We start from the raw sequence: 14,392 nt of genomic DNA, 5'->3' as shown, positions 1-14,392 counted from the left end.
TGCGCAGTCCTACAAAATTTAAAGGGACCGTACATTTAAACAAATCGCCTGCACACTCCAGAACAGACTTAAAGGGAACTTTGGGACTGAGGGTAACACATTTCCAAACTCACCAATACAGTTACGTGGGAAACTAAGTGGTGGGGAGAACGGCAAGAGGCTGCAAGGGGATAAAGGCAGGTTGGTGAGTGAGCAAGAACTTAGCAGATAAAGCATCATAGAACAGTTACAACACAGAAGACCCATTGTGTATATGCCAGCTCACTGCGAGAGCAACTCGCCTCATCCCATTTCCTCACCTTTTTCCCAATAGCTCTGCAAATCCGCTCTTTAGATAATTATACAATTCTCTTTTGAAGGCCTCACGTGCCACACAATTGCCATCTCCAACAAGAGAGAATCTAACCATCGCCCTTTCTCATTCAATGGTGTTGCCATCACGGAGTTCCCCACTATCAACATCCTGGTGTTACCACTGGCCAGAAACTGGACTAGCCATATAAATACTGGAGCTGCAAGAATAGATCAGAGGCTGGGAATTCTGCAGATCTTTGAAGGCGGAGGGCAATGTTAGTGGGGTAGTGAAAAAGGCATACGGGACACTTGCCTTTATCAATCGAGGCATAGATTACAAAAGTAGGGAGGTCATGTTGGCGTTGTATAGAACCTTGGTGAGGCCACAGCTGGAATACTGTGTGCCGTTCTGGTTGCCAATATATAGGACAGATGTGATTGCACTGAAGGGGGTGCAGAGGAGATTCATTGGGATGTTGCCTGGGATGAAACATTTAAGTTATGAAGAGAGGTTGGATAGAATTGGGTTGTTTTTGTTGGAGCAAAGAAGACTGAGGGGCGGCCTGATCGCAGTGTACAAGATTACGAGGGGCATGGACAGGGTGGATAGGGAGCAGCTGTTCCCCTTAGTTGAAGGGTCAGTCACAAGGGGACATAAGTTCAAGGTGAGGGGCAGGGGGTTTAGGGGGAATGTGAGGAAAAACTTTTTTACCCAGAGGGTGGTGACAGTCTGGAATGCACTGCCCGGCAGGGTGGTGAAGGCGGGTTGCCACACAGCCTTTAAAAAGTACCTGGATGAGCACTTGGCATGTCATAACATTCAAGGCTATGGGCCAAGCACTGGTAAATGGGGTTAGGTAGGTAAGTCAGGTGTTTCTCGCGTGTCGGTGCAGACTCAATGGGCCGAAGGGCCTCTTCTGCACTGTGTGATTCTGAGTAACTCCCCTCCTGACTCCCCAAAGCCTATCCACCATCTACAAGGCACAAGACAGGAGTGTGATGGAATACTCTCCAATAGCCTGGATGAGTGCAGCTCCAACAACACTCAAGAAGCTTGACACCATTCAGGACAAAGCAGCTCCTTTGATTGGCACCCTGTCCACCACCTTAAACATTCACTCCCTCCACCACCAATGCACAGTGGCAGCAGTGTGTACTATCTATAAGATGCACTGCAGCAGCTCACCAAGGTTCCTTAGACAGCACCTTCCAAACCTTGTGACCTCAGCCACCTAGAAGGACAAGGGCAGCAGACACATAGGGACACCACCACCTGGAAGTTCCCCTCCAAGTCATTCACCATCCTGACTTGGAAATATAATCAATATTCCTTCACTGTCACTGGGTCAAAATCCTGAAACTCCCTCCCTAACAGCACTGTGGGTGTACCTGCACCACATGGACTGCAGTGATTCAAGGAGGTGGCTCATCACCATCTTCTCAAGGGCAATTAGGGATGGGCAATAAATGCTGGCTTAGCCAGCGATGCCCACATCCCATGAATAAATTTTAAAAACTGAATCTGGCTCTTCCACACTCTCAGACAGTGTATTCCAGATCCTTACCACTTGCTGCATAAAAACATTTTTCATGTTGCTGTTGCTTCTTTTGCCAGCCACCTTAAATTAGTATCCACTGGTTCTCAATTGTTCCACCAATGGGAATAGCTTCTCCCTATCTGCTCTGTCCATACCCCTCATCATTTTGAACACTTCTTTCAAATCTCCTCTCACCTTCTCGTCTAAGGAAAACAGCCCCAGCTTCTCCAACCTATCCACACAATCCACATATCCCTAGAACCATTCACGTGAATCTTTTCTGCACCCACTATATTGCCTTCACATCCTTCCAAAACGTGGTGACCAGAACTGAAATCAATACTTCAGATGAGGCCAAACATATGTTTTATACATTTTTATCGTAACTTCCTTATTATTGTAGTTATATTTATTGTATTTATAAAGCCCAGGATTCATATGCTTTATTAACCATTTTCTCAACCTGCCCTGACACTTTCAATGATTTATGCACCCATACTTTCCTACGAAAATGAATCACTTCACACTTTTCTGCAATAAATTTCATCTGCCATCAAACCTGTTTAAGTTCTCTTGCAGTCTACCACTATCCTCCTCACAGTTCACAACATTTCCAAGTTTTGTGTCACCTGCAAATTTTCTAATTGTGACCTGTACATCCAAATCTAAGTCATTTATATCAAGAAAATCAGGGGTGCTTACACCAGCCTCTGGGGAACTCCAATATATATCTTCCTACAGTCTAGAAAACAACAGTTCACAAGTATTCTGTTCCCTGCCACTCAGCAAATTTTGTATTGTGATGCTACTATCCCCTTCACTCCTATATCTTTACTGGCAAGCCTGTTGTGGGGCATTTTATCAAATTCCTTTTTGAAGCCCTTGTACACCACATCAACCCCATTGCCCTCATCAGCTCTCTCTGTCATCTCATCAAAAAAACTCAAGCATGTTAATCAAGAATGATTTGCCCGTAACAAATCCATGCTGGCTCAGGTGAAATACAGGTGGCAAAGTGTGAAGTTATCCATGTTGGAAAAATGATAAAGCAGAATTTTTGTTTGAATGGTGAGAGACTGAGGAACGTTTGCATTCAGAGGGACCTGGCAACATCATATGTGAATCAGAGGAAGCTAATATAAAGGTATATTAGTTTTTGTTGCAAAGGATTGGAGGATAAGAGTAAATAGCTCTTAATTCAATTATACAGGGCTGATGTTGCCACTCCAAGAGTAATGTGTGTAGTTTTGGTCTCTTTACCTGAGGAACAATATTCACCCGAGCGAGTGCAACGAAGATTCACTAGACTGGCTTCTGGATGAGGGGATTATCCTATGAGGAGAAACTGAGTTGATGAGGTCTATTCCCTGGAGTTTAAGGGGCTGAGATGATGTTTCTCCTGACTGAGGAGACTAAAACACGCGGTCAGTCTCAGAACAAGAGGTCAGCCATTTAGGAGTGAGATGAAGAGAAATTTCTTCACTCAAAGGGTTGTGAATCTTTGGAATTCTTCACAAACAAATATTTTGCTTCTGTGTTCACTATATAGGATACAAAAAACATTTCAGTAATAGCTGCAAATCAGGAGGTGATCAGGAGAAAGGAACTTGGTGAAACTGAAATCACTAGGGAAACAGTACTGAGCAAATTGATGGAGCTGCAGGCTGGTAATTCTCCGGGTCCCAATGGACTACATCTTAAGGTCTTAAAAGAGATGGCTAATGAGGTAGTCGATGGTGTAAATTTTCCAAAATGTGCTAGATTCAGGAAAGATTCTACCAGATTAGAAAGTAGCAAACATAACCCCTCTATTCAAGAAGGGAGGGAGGCTGAAAACAGGAAACTATAGGTCAGTTAGCTTGACATCTGTTGTGGGGAAGTTATTAGAATCGATCATTAAGGAGGTTATAGCAGGACACTTAGAAGAGTTCAAGGCAATTTGGAAAAGTCAGCATGCTTTTGTGAAGGAAAATCATATTTAACCAATTTATTGGAGTTATCTGAAGGAGTAACATGCGCAGTGGATAAAGGGGAGCCTGTAGATGTACTGTACCTGGATTTCCAGAAGGCATTTGATAAGGTGCCATATCAAAGATTATTACGGAAAATAAAAGTGTATGGTGGTAGCGGGTAACATATTAGTGTGGATAGAAGATTGGCTGGCTGGCAGAAAACAGAGATTATGCATAACTAGTTCTTTTTCTGATTGGCAGGATGTGACAGGTGGAGTCCCACTGGGCTGTATTGGGGCCTCGACTTTTTACGATTTACATCAATGACTTGGATGCGGGGAGTGAAGACATGGTAGCTAAATTTGCAGATGACACAAAGATAGATAGGAAAGTATGTTGTGAAGAGGACATGAGGAGGTTGCAGATGGATATAGATAGGTTGAGTGAGTGGGCAAAGATCTGGCAAAAGGAGTTTAATGTGGGAAAATGTGAAGTAGTTCACTTTGGCAGGAAGGGCAAAAAGCAGACAGTGTTACTTAAATGGAGAACTGCTGCATAATTCTGAGGCGCAGAGGGATCTAGATGTTCTAGTATGGGAGTCACAAAAAGTTAGTATGCAGGTACAGCAAGTAATTAAGAAGGCTAAAGGAATGCTATCCTTTATTACAAGAGGGATTGAACAAAAAAGTAAGGATGTTATGTTTCAGTTGTATAGGGCATTGGTGAGACCATACCAGGAATACTGTGTGCGGTTTTGGTCTCCTTATTTAAGGATGGATGTAAATGCATTGGAGGCAGTTCAGAGGAGGTTTACTAGATTGATACCTGAAATGAGTGGGTTTGTCTTATAAGGAAATGTTGGATAGACTGGGCTTGTTTCTACTGGAGTTTAGAAGAATGAGGGGTGATTTGAGGTAGACAGATTCTTGTTAGACAAGGGAATCAAAGGTTATCAGGCTTAGATGGGAATGTGGAAAATGAAACACAAGATGATCAAACGTGATCTTATTGAATGGTTGAGCAGGCTTGAGGGCCGAATGGTCTACTCCCATTCCTATTTCTTATGTTCACCCCAGCGAACTGAGAATGTTCAGCCATTCAATATATTCAAGATAGAGATTGACGGATCTTTGGGTACTGTAGGAATTAAGGGATTTGGGGATAGTGCCGGAAGATGAAGTTGAGATAGGTGATCAGCCTTGATCTTGTTGAATGGCAGAGCAGGCTCGAAGGGCCAAATGGCCGCATCATGCTCCTCATTCTTATAATCTTCATTGCATTTTTACCTAGGTAGGATGCTCCTTTCCTGTAATTGCCAGTAACTCGTATGCAGCTGCTTCCATTGCCCTGGCAGATACCACATTTGTCAAGGGTCTGGGTGGAAAAGAGCACCCCGTCACATCCGATGGGCTGCAAAAGAATATAGGGAGAATATGAAACAAGAGTCAACAAGGTTCAAGAGTTCTAAAACGCATCAATGTAGGTTATTTTCACAACCTCACAACTGCCAGCTACACAGACTCCTCTGTATTCCCTGTATTTACAAGATGTTCCATCCCGTGCTGGGACCATCAGCTGTCTCTGCCCATCTATTGTAGTGCATTGAAGATCACAAGGCTTGCTTGAAATGTGCACATAATCATCTGCAAGAAATGAACAAGGACTTATATTTATATAGTGACTTATTCACCTCTCAGAAAATCCTAAAGTACTGCATATATAATGAATCACTTTAAAAGTGCAATCACTACTTTCTAGACAAGATCCACAAACAGCAATGAAGTGTTTGGTGATGTTGGTTGAAGGAAGAATGTTATCGAAGACACCAGTAGAATCCTCTGCTCTTTTTCCATTAGAGCCCTGGGATATTTAGATCCACTTGAATTGTCCAAAATGTGTTATCCCAATTTGCTCAGCGCTGTCCAGATTGTTAACCCACTCAGCATTATTCAGATGATTTACTCCCTAACTCCCTCAGCACTATCCAGACATAGGTGAGGGTCCAAAGCATTGATTTAGGGCCAGATTTTCAATTTAAAGGCAGGAATCAGGAAGCAGGACTTATTCCCTTACTGGGGTTACAGATATTTTACATTGCTGGCAAATAATAAATTTTCTCACTAACATATGCTTAAAAAGAGGTGCAAAAAGAAAATAATGTATAGCAAAGGAATGTCTTCAAACACACCAAACATTCCCCCTTTTCATAAAAAAGAAAAAAAATGTGTGCACTATACTTGGCAAGTTATTCTGCATACATTAGTTCATAAAGAAAATTGTCATACATGAACAAAAAACTGTTCCTTCTGGTCTGTTCCAATTTTGTCTGTCCCTACACATGCATTACACACAATCTTTAAAGTGTTCAGGTCTTTGGGGTACATGTGCAAGTTGTTGTTTTTGGTTCATCTGGTGCCTGCTGGTTCCTTGAGTGATGTTGTTTCTCTGGGGAATGTTGTTGCTATGGCAAGTATTGCTGCTGTGGTAATTGCTGCTGCTCATCTGGTGCATTTGTTGAGGTATGATTGATCTCTGGGACTGATGCCTTTTCAGCTCCTTGCTCAGCTGGCAAAATCAAATTTGCCTCATCAGATGTCTGCTGTGAAGCAGCAGCTCCTCCAGTTGCAAGTAGATATCCGCAGTTGTGATTTGGTCGTTAACTTTCACAGTGTACAACTGAGGTAACAACTTCTCTATGCAGGTCCCAAGTTGCCATGTGGGCTGACTTTTGTTGAGTGCGTTGAAAGTTTGCCTCTGACCAGTTCTCCAACTCTCAGCTCTAGCAACAATTTGGCAGCTTTATCAAAGTGAAATTTGTCTGTTGTTTCACTTTGATTTTGTCATTCACTCCTGTTACTCCTTTTGGTTTCAGTAGTTTATTAGATGCTGGAAGAGTAGCTTGGGTGTGGTGTGACATTCGTTGCTGGACTGGACTACTTTCTATGCCTTCAGTTGGTGTGTTTCTCCACTCCACAAGGCAGCCTTGTGCACACTGTGCTGGATTTAGTTGATTTTTTTGATGACTCCTTTGGCAATTTTCACCACTGCTTCAGCCTTTCATTTGATTAGGGAGATAGAGTGGAGATGAATTTCCCAGTCATTCATGAAGTACCTGAATTTTTCACTTGTGGATTAAGGGCCATTGTTGTTCATCACAATGTCAAGAATGCCATGGCAACTGAAGTGCGCTTTAAAGCATTCTACGATCTCACTGGTGGTCATTGATGTCAGCTGGTCGAACTCTTGATAGTCTGAATAGTGGTCAACTTGTGATGAGATAATAAGTTCCAGTGAGAGTGAAGTATTCTACTCCAAACTTTACCCATGGTCTAAAAGCAAAAGACTGCAGATGCTGGAAATCTGAAACAGCTCTGAAGAAGAGTCATACAGACTCGAAACATTAACGGTCTTTCTCTCCACAGATGCTGTTAGACCTGCTGAGTTTTTCCAGCATTTTCTGTTTTTGTTTCATCCATGGTCTGTCTGGGATGTCATGAACTGCTCTTAGTTTACTTAGCCTGATGTTCATTACAAGCATTGCACTGGCTGATATGGTCCTGAACCTTATTGCTCACATTTGGCCAGTAGAGTTCTTCTTTTGTTTCCCTCAGACTAGACTCAATTCCATAACGACTTGCACTGACACGCCTCAACATCTCTTTTCTCATCTCTTTAGGGGTAATGACCTGAGTCCTTTGTACAAGATGCCATCTTGGGAAATCACTTCATCTCTATATGCCCAATACTCTCTTACCACAGCAAATGTGTCCTTGATGGTTTCAAGCCATCCTTTCTTCACTACTTCCTTTAGCACTTGGTGAGTTGAATCTCACTGTGTAGTTTGCTTTGTTACGATCCAGTTAGGGATCAGTAACTTGTTGTTTAAAGTAGACAAAGTTTTAAATTCCAGTTCCCCACCAGGAGAATAAAGCCACAAGATTACACTATAAAGTTTATTTTGGTTGTTTAAATCAAAGTCAGGAAAGTAAAACAATTTACAATATTTATCTTATACTCTACCTGCTAATTCATACTTACCTCGTTAATTTTGAATGTTAAACTGTGGTCGAACACACCACACTGCACATTGGCAGATGCGACCAAGACAGATCCCACGGATTTCTCATCAGTGGACCAGAGTCACAAATTCTCATTTAAACTCTTTCCCTCACAAAGATTTCAACTCTTCACTTTCCAAGATCTAGCCTCCAAATTCCTTCAAAAGCCGCTCCGATTTGGACTGCCTTAACAACTGCTCACCTCTAGATGGTTCAGTATCTTCTCCCGAGACTGCGTTCTACAGCATTCACAAAGCTACATTCCTGCCTCCAATTACCAACATAATTTCAACTCTTTCACAGATCGCTAGCTTCACTAAGCTGGCATTGTCCCCGGGTTTCTCTAAATTTCAGTCTCCCAGCTACACCAAGCTATAAATGGCTCCCAGGAAGAAGGATGGCTTCCCTGAGCCCCAACTGCCTGGAGCCTGCTAACAGCAGCACCTTTCCTGAATGGAGCCTCTTCCCCTACTGAAGTGTACTCAGTTGAAACCAGAGAACCTTCTTAATCTCCACCTATCTCAAATGATAATATAGCCTGCTCTGGTATATTCCCAAGCCAATTATCCCTCCTTTTCAATTTCTCCAGCTAAGTAAGCCCACCTGCTTTTTAATGGCTCCATTTCTTCTACTTGGGCTCAGACTCTATAAAACAAAAGTAACCTTCTGAACTGCCAGTTTCTTTTGGTGTTCTGGCAATCTCTAAAGCCCAGCATTTTAGTTACCTTAACTTCACAGCAATAACCTTCCCAGGATGAAACATTACTCTAAAGTATTAACACGAGCCATGAACTAGACATTTGCAACAGCTTAATCTAAGTAAGACGCTTGTCCATCAGATTCAAATGACTGGAATTTTCCGTTCTCGCCTGCGGCAGGAATCATCATGGGCCGGATGGAAAATTTGATGTACCAAAAGTCTGTTAATTTCGGGCGGGAATTTCAGACCAGAAAATCCTGGCCAATGTCTCTGCTGGGTTGATTACTTCCACAGCATGTCAAGTTATTGTTTCTTGTTGAATTTGGAAGATTTCACAATCTGTGCTAGAATCAACAACCTCCTTCAAAAAGAAGCACAGATCTCGACAGCATGTCAGCGATGTAAATCTGCTTCACTTGTTTGTGCTTAACTTCCAAATTATATGTCTGTAAACAAAGTAACATCCTTTGAAACAAATGCTTCAGAACAGGCAGAAGTAGTCTGAGAAAGTTTCCTTGAAGTGGCTTGAGGTCACACTCTACCATCATTTTCTCTCTCCCAGCTACTGGTTGAAAGGCTCAGAAACAAAGGCTAGAGCCAGGCACTCTTTCTCAATCTGTGCATAGCATCGTTCAGTTTGTATCAACACTCTGGATACAAACACAACTGATTGCCTTTGCTGCATGAGGGTTGTTCCAACTGTTTCTGTCGAACAGCAAGATGACTTTGCTGTTGACATCGTAGTACCTCAGCACTGGTGCTGTCATCACAAGTTGTTTGATTCAAGTAGAAGCTGCTACTTATTGGTGCCCCAATACCAGTGAAGATCCTTTGCAGGGAGTTTGCGTGGAGATTCATGCTCTGATAACAAATTGGACAAGAACTTGGCTAGGTAGCTCACAAATTCAACAAACTGTTGAACTGCCTTCGCGTCAGTTGGTCATTGCATCTCTGCTATAGGGTGCGAGCTATCAGGATCAGGGAAAAGTCCTTTAGCTGCCAGTACATGACCTATGTACTTGACATCAGTCATAGAAACAAGGAGCAGGCGTAGGTTATTTGGCCCTTCGAGCCTGCTCCGCCATTCAACATGATCATGGTTGATCCTCGATTTCAACGCCATATTCCCACTTTTTCCCCATACCCCTTGATGCCCCTTATATCCAAAAATTTATCAATTTCTTTCTTGAATATACTCAATGACCCAGGCCTCCACAGCCTTCTGTGATAGAGAATTCCACAGGTTGACCACGCTCTGAGTTCCTCATCTCAGTCCTAAATGGCCTACCTCATATCCTGAGACCATGGCCCATGGTCCTAGATTCCCCAACCAGGGGAACCATCCTTTCTGCTCCCAGTCTGCCTAGCCCTGTTAGAATTTTATAGGTCTCAATTAGATCCCCTCATTCTTCTAACCTCTAGTGAATGCAGGCCCAGTTGAACCAATCTCTCCTCATACGACAGTCCCGCCATCCCTGGTATCAGCCTAGTGAACCTTCGCTGTACTCCATCTATGGCAAGTATATCCTTCCTTAGGTAGAGAAACCACAACTGCACACAATACTCCAGGGGCAGAATTTCACATTTAGCATGCATCTGACGCGCTGGAACGTAAAATGACATGCAATGATGTCAGGCGTGTGTCCCAATGTCATCGTGCACCGTCACGATATTTCAGTGCGGGCATGCTATGAGGACGGAGGCACGCCTGCCGTTAATTAATGGGCCAGTTAAGACCTGTGAGGCACCAATCCTCTCTGTGATTTTGCGCAGCCCATGCGATTTTCAGGGTGTCGCATGGGCACAATGGGCAGGTGGGTAGGCCACATTTTCAAAAACCTCATCCACGGGTGGGGTAAGAGGGATGAGTGGGCTCACTAATGCGAGTTGTTTGTACTTTAGCTTATGAGTTCCTGCTACTTGCTTATGTGAACAGGACAACTTCATTTCACTTCAGAGCTGCTTTGACAGAAAAAACACTTCAGTTCAGGACTTGGGAGGAGTCATACCACTTGGGGCCTTCCAGGTATCAGACAGCCTTCCCGTACCCTGGGAATGGGGATTGTGCTCTCCGCTGGAGGCACCTCCTCTGAGGAAAAGAGAGCCAGAAGGAGGAAGGAGGCAAGGTGTCCTATTCAGCCTCCAGGGGAGCGACCTGTGGGAGGACAGGCACAAGGGGCATAGGGCCAACAGGAAGTCCAAGGCAGAAGGGGTTGCAGAAGACGTCACTATCTTGTTGCCAGGGTTTACCGGCAGTAATGCAGCTATCTCAATATGTCTGAGAGGCAATGCTGAAGGAGACTCCACTTCTCAAGGGAAACCGTGACCTCCATCTGTCAGATGATCGGCACTAAGATCTCCACAAACTGTGGTGGGTGGACACCCTGTGCCAGTGGCACTGAAGGTTACAGTGGCCCACAACTTCTATGCCTCCAGATCTTTCCAGGGATCGGTGGGTGATCTTTGTGGAGTCTCCCAGTCAGTTGTCCACAGTTGTGTCAAGTTGGTGACAGACCCTCTGTTCAAATGTGCATTGACTTTCATTCACTACTGCATGGGCGAGGCCAGCCAGAGGCTTTGCAGGGATTGCTGGGTTCCCCTGCATCCAGGGTGCAATTGAATGCATGTGGCCATCAAGGCGCCTGCGGGTGAGCTGGGTGCCTTCATCAAAAGGAAGGGATTCCACTCCATGAACGTGCTGATAGTGTGTGACCACTGGATGCAGATTCTGCAAGTCTGTGTAAGGTACCCAGGCAGCTCCTATGATGCTTACATACTCAGACACTCCCAGGTGCCAAGGCTCTTTAGTGCTCCAGCCCGGCTAGATGCATGGCTGCTGGGTGACAAGGGCTATCCCCTCAAAAGGTGGTTTATGACGCCTTGCCACCATCCAAGAACAGAGGCCGAGCAGCGGTAGAATAGGAACCATGCCTCCACAAGGGCGGTGGTAGGGAGAGCCATCGGTCTTCTCAAGATGTGCTTTCGATGCCTGGAACGATCAGGGGACGCACTGCAATACCCCCCCAGATCGTGTGTCACTGATAGTGCTTACATGCTGTGCTCTCCACAATCTGGTGCTGGAAAGGGGTTGGGGTGGTGGGGGTGGGGGATGCAGTGGAGGAAGAGGATGTTGACGGAGCTGCTCTGGCAGTAGGTGATGAGTCCAGTAGAGAGTCCGAGGACGGTCAGGAGAATGCTGAGGTGATAGACGCTGACCTGGGCAACCTGCAGAGAGCCAGGGACACCCGGGAGGCTTTGATCCAACGCTATAGCTAGCTTACCAAAGAAAAACTACCACCACATGCCAGGGCTGCAGGCTCCATACTCAATATCTGACAGGAACATTTGCTTGGTGCCATTTTACTAAAGCTCAGTGACAAACAAGTCACTCGTAACAGCATGGGTTACCCTGCACCTGCAGAACTAATGAAGCACCCAGGGACTTGTTGAATACAAACACATTTAATGGTGTGGTGACTGGCATACATAAAACAAATTAAAAGGAAAGGTGCTCTCCATCACACCTAATAATAATTAGCATAAAAGTGGGAGAAAAAAAATACCACCAGTGATAAGCCCGTGTTGTGCTTAATATGCTTTAAATTTCTGTTTGCGGGTGCTATGTCTAGGTGCTCCCCCCTAACTGGCAGTGGCAATGGAAAGCTTGCAACACAAAGAGGGCATGGCTGGAATTGGCTATGAATTCAGCAGCACAGGAGTGGTGAAGAGGAACTGGGTGCAGTGCTGGAAACGTTTCAATGGCCTCCTCAGGTCTGAAAAGGCAAGCCCAAAGTTAGACCCATATGGCATGTCTACTGCTCACCAATGTTCAAAAGGGAGCAGCATCCTGAAGGCATATAGCATTCTGCTGACCAGAGAAATTTGTGCTCAGCAGCCTTGATGACTTATCAGCATAGGTCAGAACTGGACAAAAGACTGGAATGCAGCAGAATTTTTCTTAATTAATTTATGGGATGTGGGTGTCACTGGCTAGGCCAGCAATTATTGCCCATCCCTAATTGCCCTTGAGATGGTGGTAGTGAGCTGCCTTCTTGAACTGCTACAGTCCATGTGGTGTAGGTATGCCCACAGTCCTGTTAGGGAATTCCAGGATTTTGACCCAGCGACAGTGAAGTAATGGTGATATATTTCCAAGTCAGGATGGCGAGTGAGTTGGAGGGGAGCTTGTGGTAGTGGTGTTCCCATGTGCCTACTGCCCTTGTCCTTCTAGATGGTTGTGGTCATGGGTTTGGAAGATGCTGTCTAAGAAGCCTTGGCAAGTTCCTGCAGTGCATCTTGTAGCTGGTACACAATGCCGCCATTGTGAGTCGGTGTTGGACGGAGTGAATGTTGGTGGATGTGGTGCCAAATTAAGTGGGCTGTTTTGTCCTGGATGTGTCAAGTTTAGAGTGCTCATCCAGGCAAGTTGAGACTATTCCATCACACTCCCTACTTGTACCTTGTTGATGGTGGCAGGCTTTGGGGAGTCAAGAGGAGAGTTGCTCGTCATTGAATTCCTAGCCTCTGAGCTGCTCTTGTAGCCACAGTACTTATATGGCTAGTCCAGTTCAGTTTCTGATCAATGATAACCCCCATGGTTTTGGTGGCAATCCAAGCCTGGATATTGTCCAGGTCTTACTGCATTTGGACATGGGCTGCCTATACAGTTATTGCATATACAATTTAAAAGCTGCAAGTCGTGAGGAACAGAGAGGCGTTGTCCAAACAGCAGCTTTCTTCAACTTGCAGACCAAATGGAAGCTGAACTCCAATGAGAGCCAGAGGGCATACCCACAAATGGGTAGCCACAGAGAGCATTGCTGATGCACTTTGAGAAGTTGGCCCTTGACCTGGCTGGAGTGTCAAGCCACATGGACACTGGAAATGAAGAAACAGGGTTCCACTGTAGGCAAAGTGAAAACATCTCAACATCGCCAGGTTCAGGGGACATACAACAATGGTCCCATGCAACAATCTGTCAATGCCTATGCCGTCATTTAATTGTTTTTAGCAGAGTGACCATCCATTAACTGACTTAATCTGCCACAACCACCGTCTCATGTCTTTGCCACAGGGGTAGCTGCAGAGCGACAGAACTTCAGACAAAGACAGCAAGTTCCCAAGGAGTCAAAGGGGGACAAGAACTCGCAGCCTGCACAATCACATCTTCTCTGCGCACTCTCCACCTGTACAGGTGGGGGCATTCCTCATGCATTATGACAGTGGCAAAGAGTCATACACATCAGAGCAGGTGAATTTTGCAGCCTGCCTTCACCGCAGCTGCGCATGCAAGGGTGGCGTCTCATAATGTGGCCTGTAAATACATGAAATGAATTAGATGCATTCGAACTCTCACAGGTGCAAAGGCGGTCTTGTTTCTGGAGTTAGTTTAATTGCACTGCAGTAACTCACCAAGGCTCCTTAGACAGAACCTTCCAAACCCACAACTGCTACCACCTAAAAAGGACAAAGGCAGCAGATAGATGGGAACACCACCACCTGGAAGTTCTTCTCCAAGCCACTCACCATCCTTACTTGGAAATATATTGCTGTTCCTTCACTGTCGCTGGGTCAAAATCCTGGAACTCCTGCCCTAACAGTACTGTGGGTGGTACCTACAACACATGGACTGCAGCGGTTCAAGAAGGCAGCTCACCACCACCTTCTCAAGGGCAATTAGGGATGGGCAATAAATGCTGGCCTAGCCAGTGATGCCCACATCCCATGAATGAATGAAATTGCATACTGGGAGTGCCTCAGAATGTGTGCATCATAGCTGCTACCTAGGAAACATGCATACACTTGCTGGATGTGCTTTTGATGTCGTAGACTATCACAGAAGTGTTACAG

The 14,392-nt window shown here is 44.9% G+C and overlaps 1 protein-coding gene across 1 annotated transcript in view; it reads right to left on the bottom strand.

The window, feature by feature from the left end:
- adamtsl2 (ADAMTS-like 2) overlaps positions 1-14,392 on the bottom strand; it is a 130,786-nt gene that overhangs the window by 80,566 nt on the left and 35,828 nt on the right. Inside the window, exons 6-7 of the mRNA XM_041194450.1 lie at positions 5,282-5,427; positions 5,071-5,194 (exon numbers count right to left, since the gene is read on the bottom strand). Coding sequence (XP_041050384.1) covers positions 5,071-5,194; positions 5,282-5,427 — 270 coding nt within the window. The remainder of the gene's footprint in view (positions 1-5,070; positions 5,195-5,281; positions 5,428-14,392) is intronic.

Source organism: Carcharodon carcharias, chromosome 8, assembly GCF_017639515.1.
Source record: "Carcharodon carcharias isolate sCarCar2 chromosome 8, sCarCar2.pri, whole genome shotgun sequence".
Classification (NCBI taxonomy): domain Eukaryota; kingdom Metazoa; phylum Chordata; class Chondrichthyes; order Lamniformes; family Lamnidae; genus Carcharodon; species Carcharodon carcharias.
Note: the sequence above shows the minus strand (reverse complement) of the source record. Positions and strands in the feature narration are given on the sequence as shown.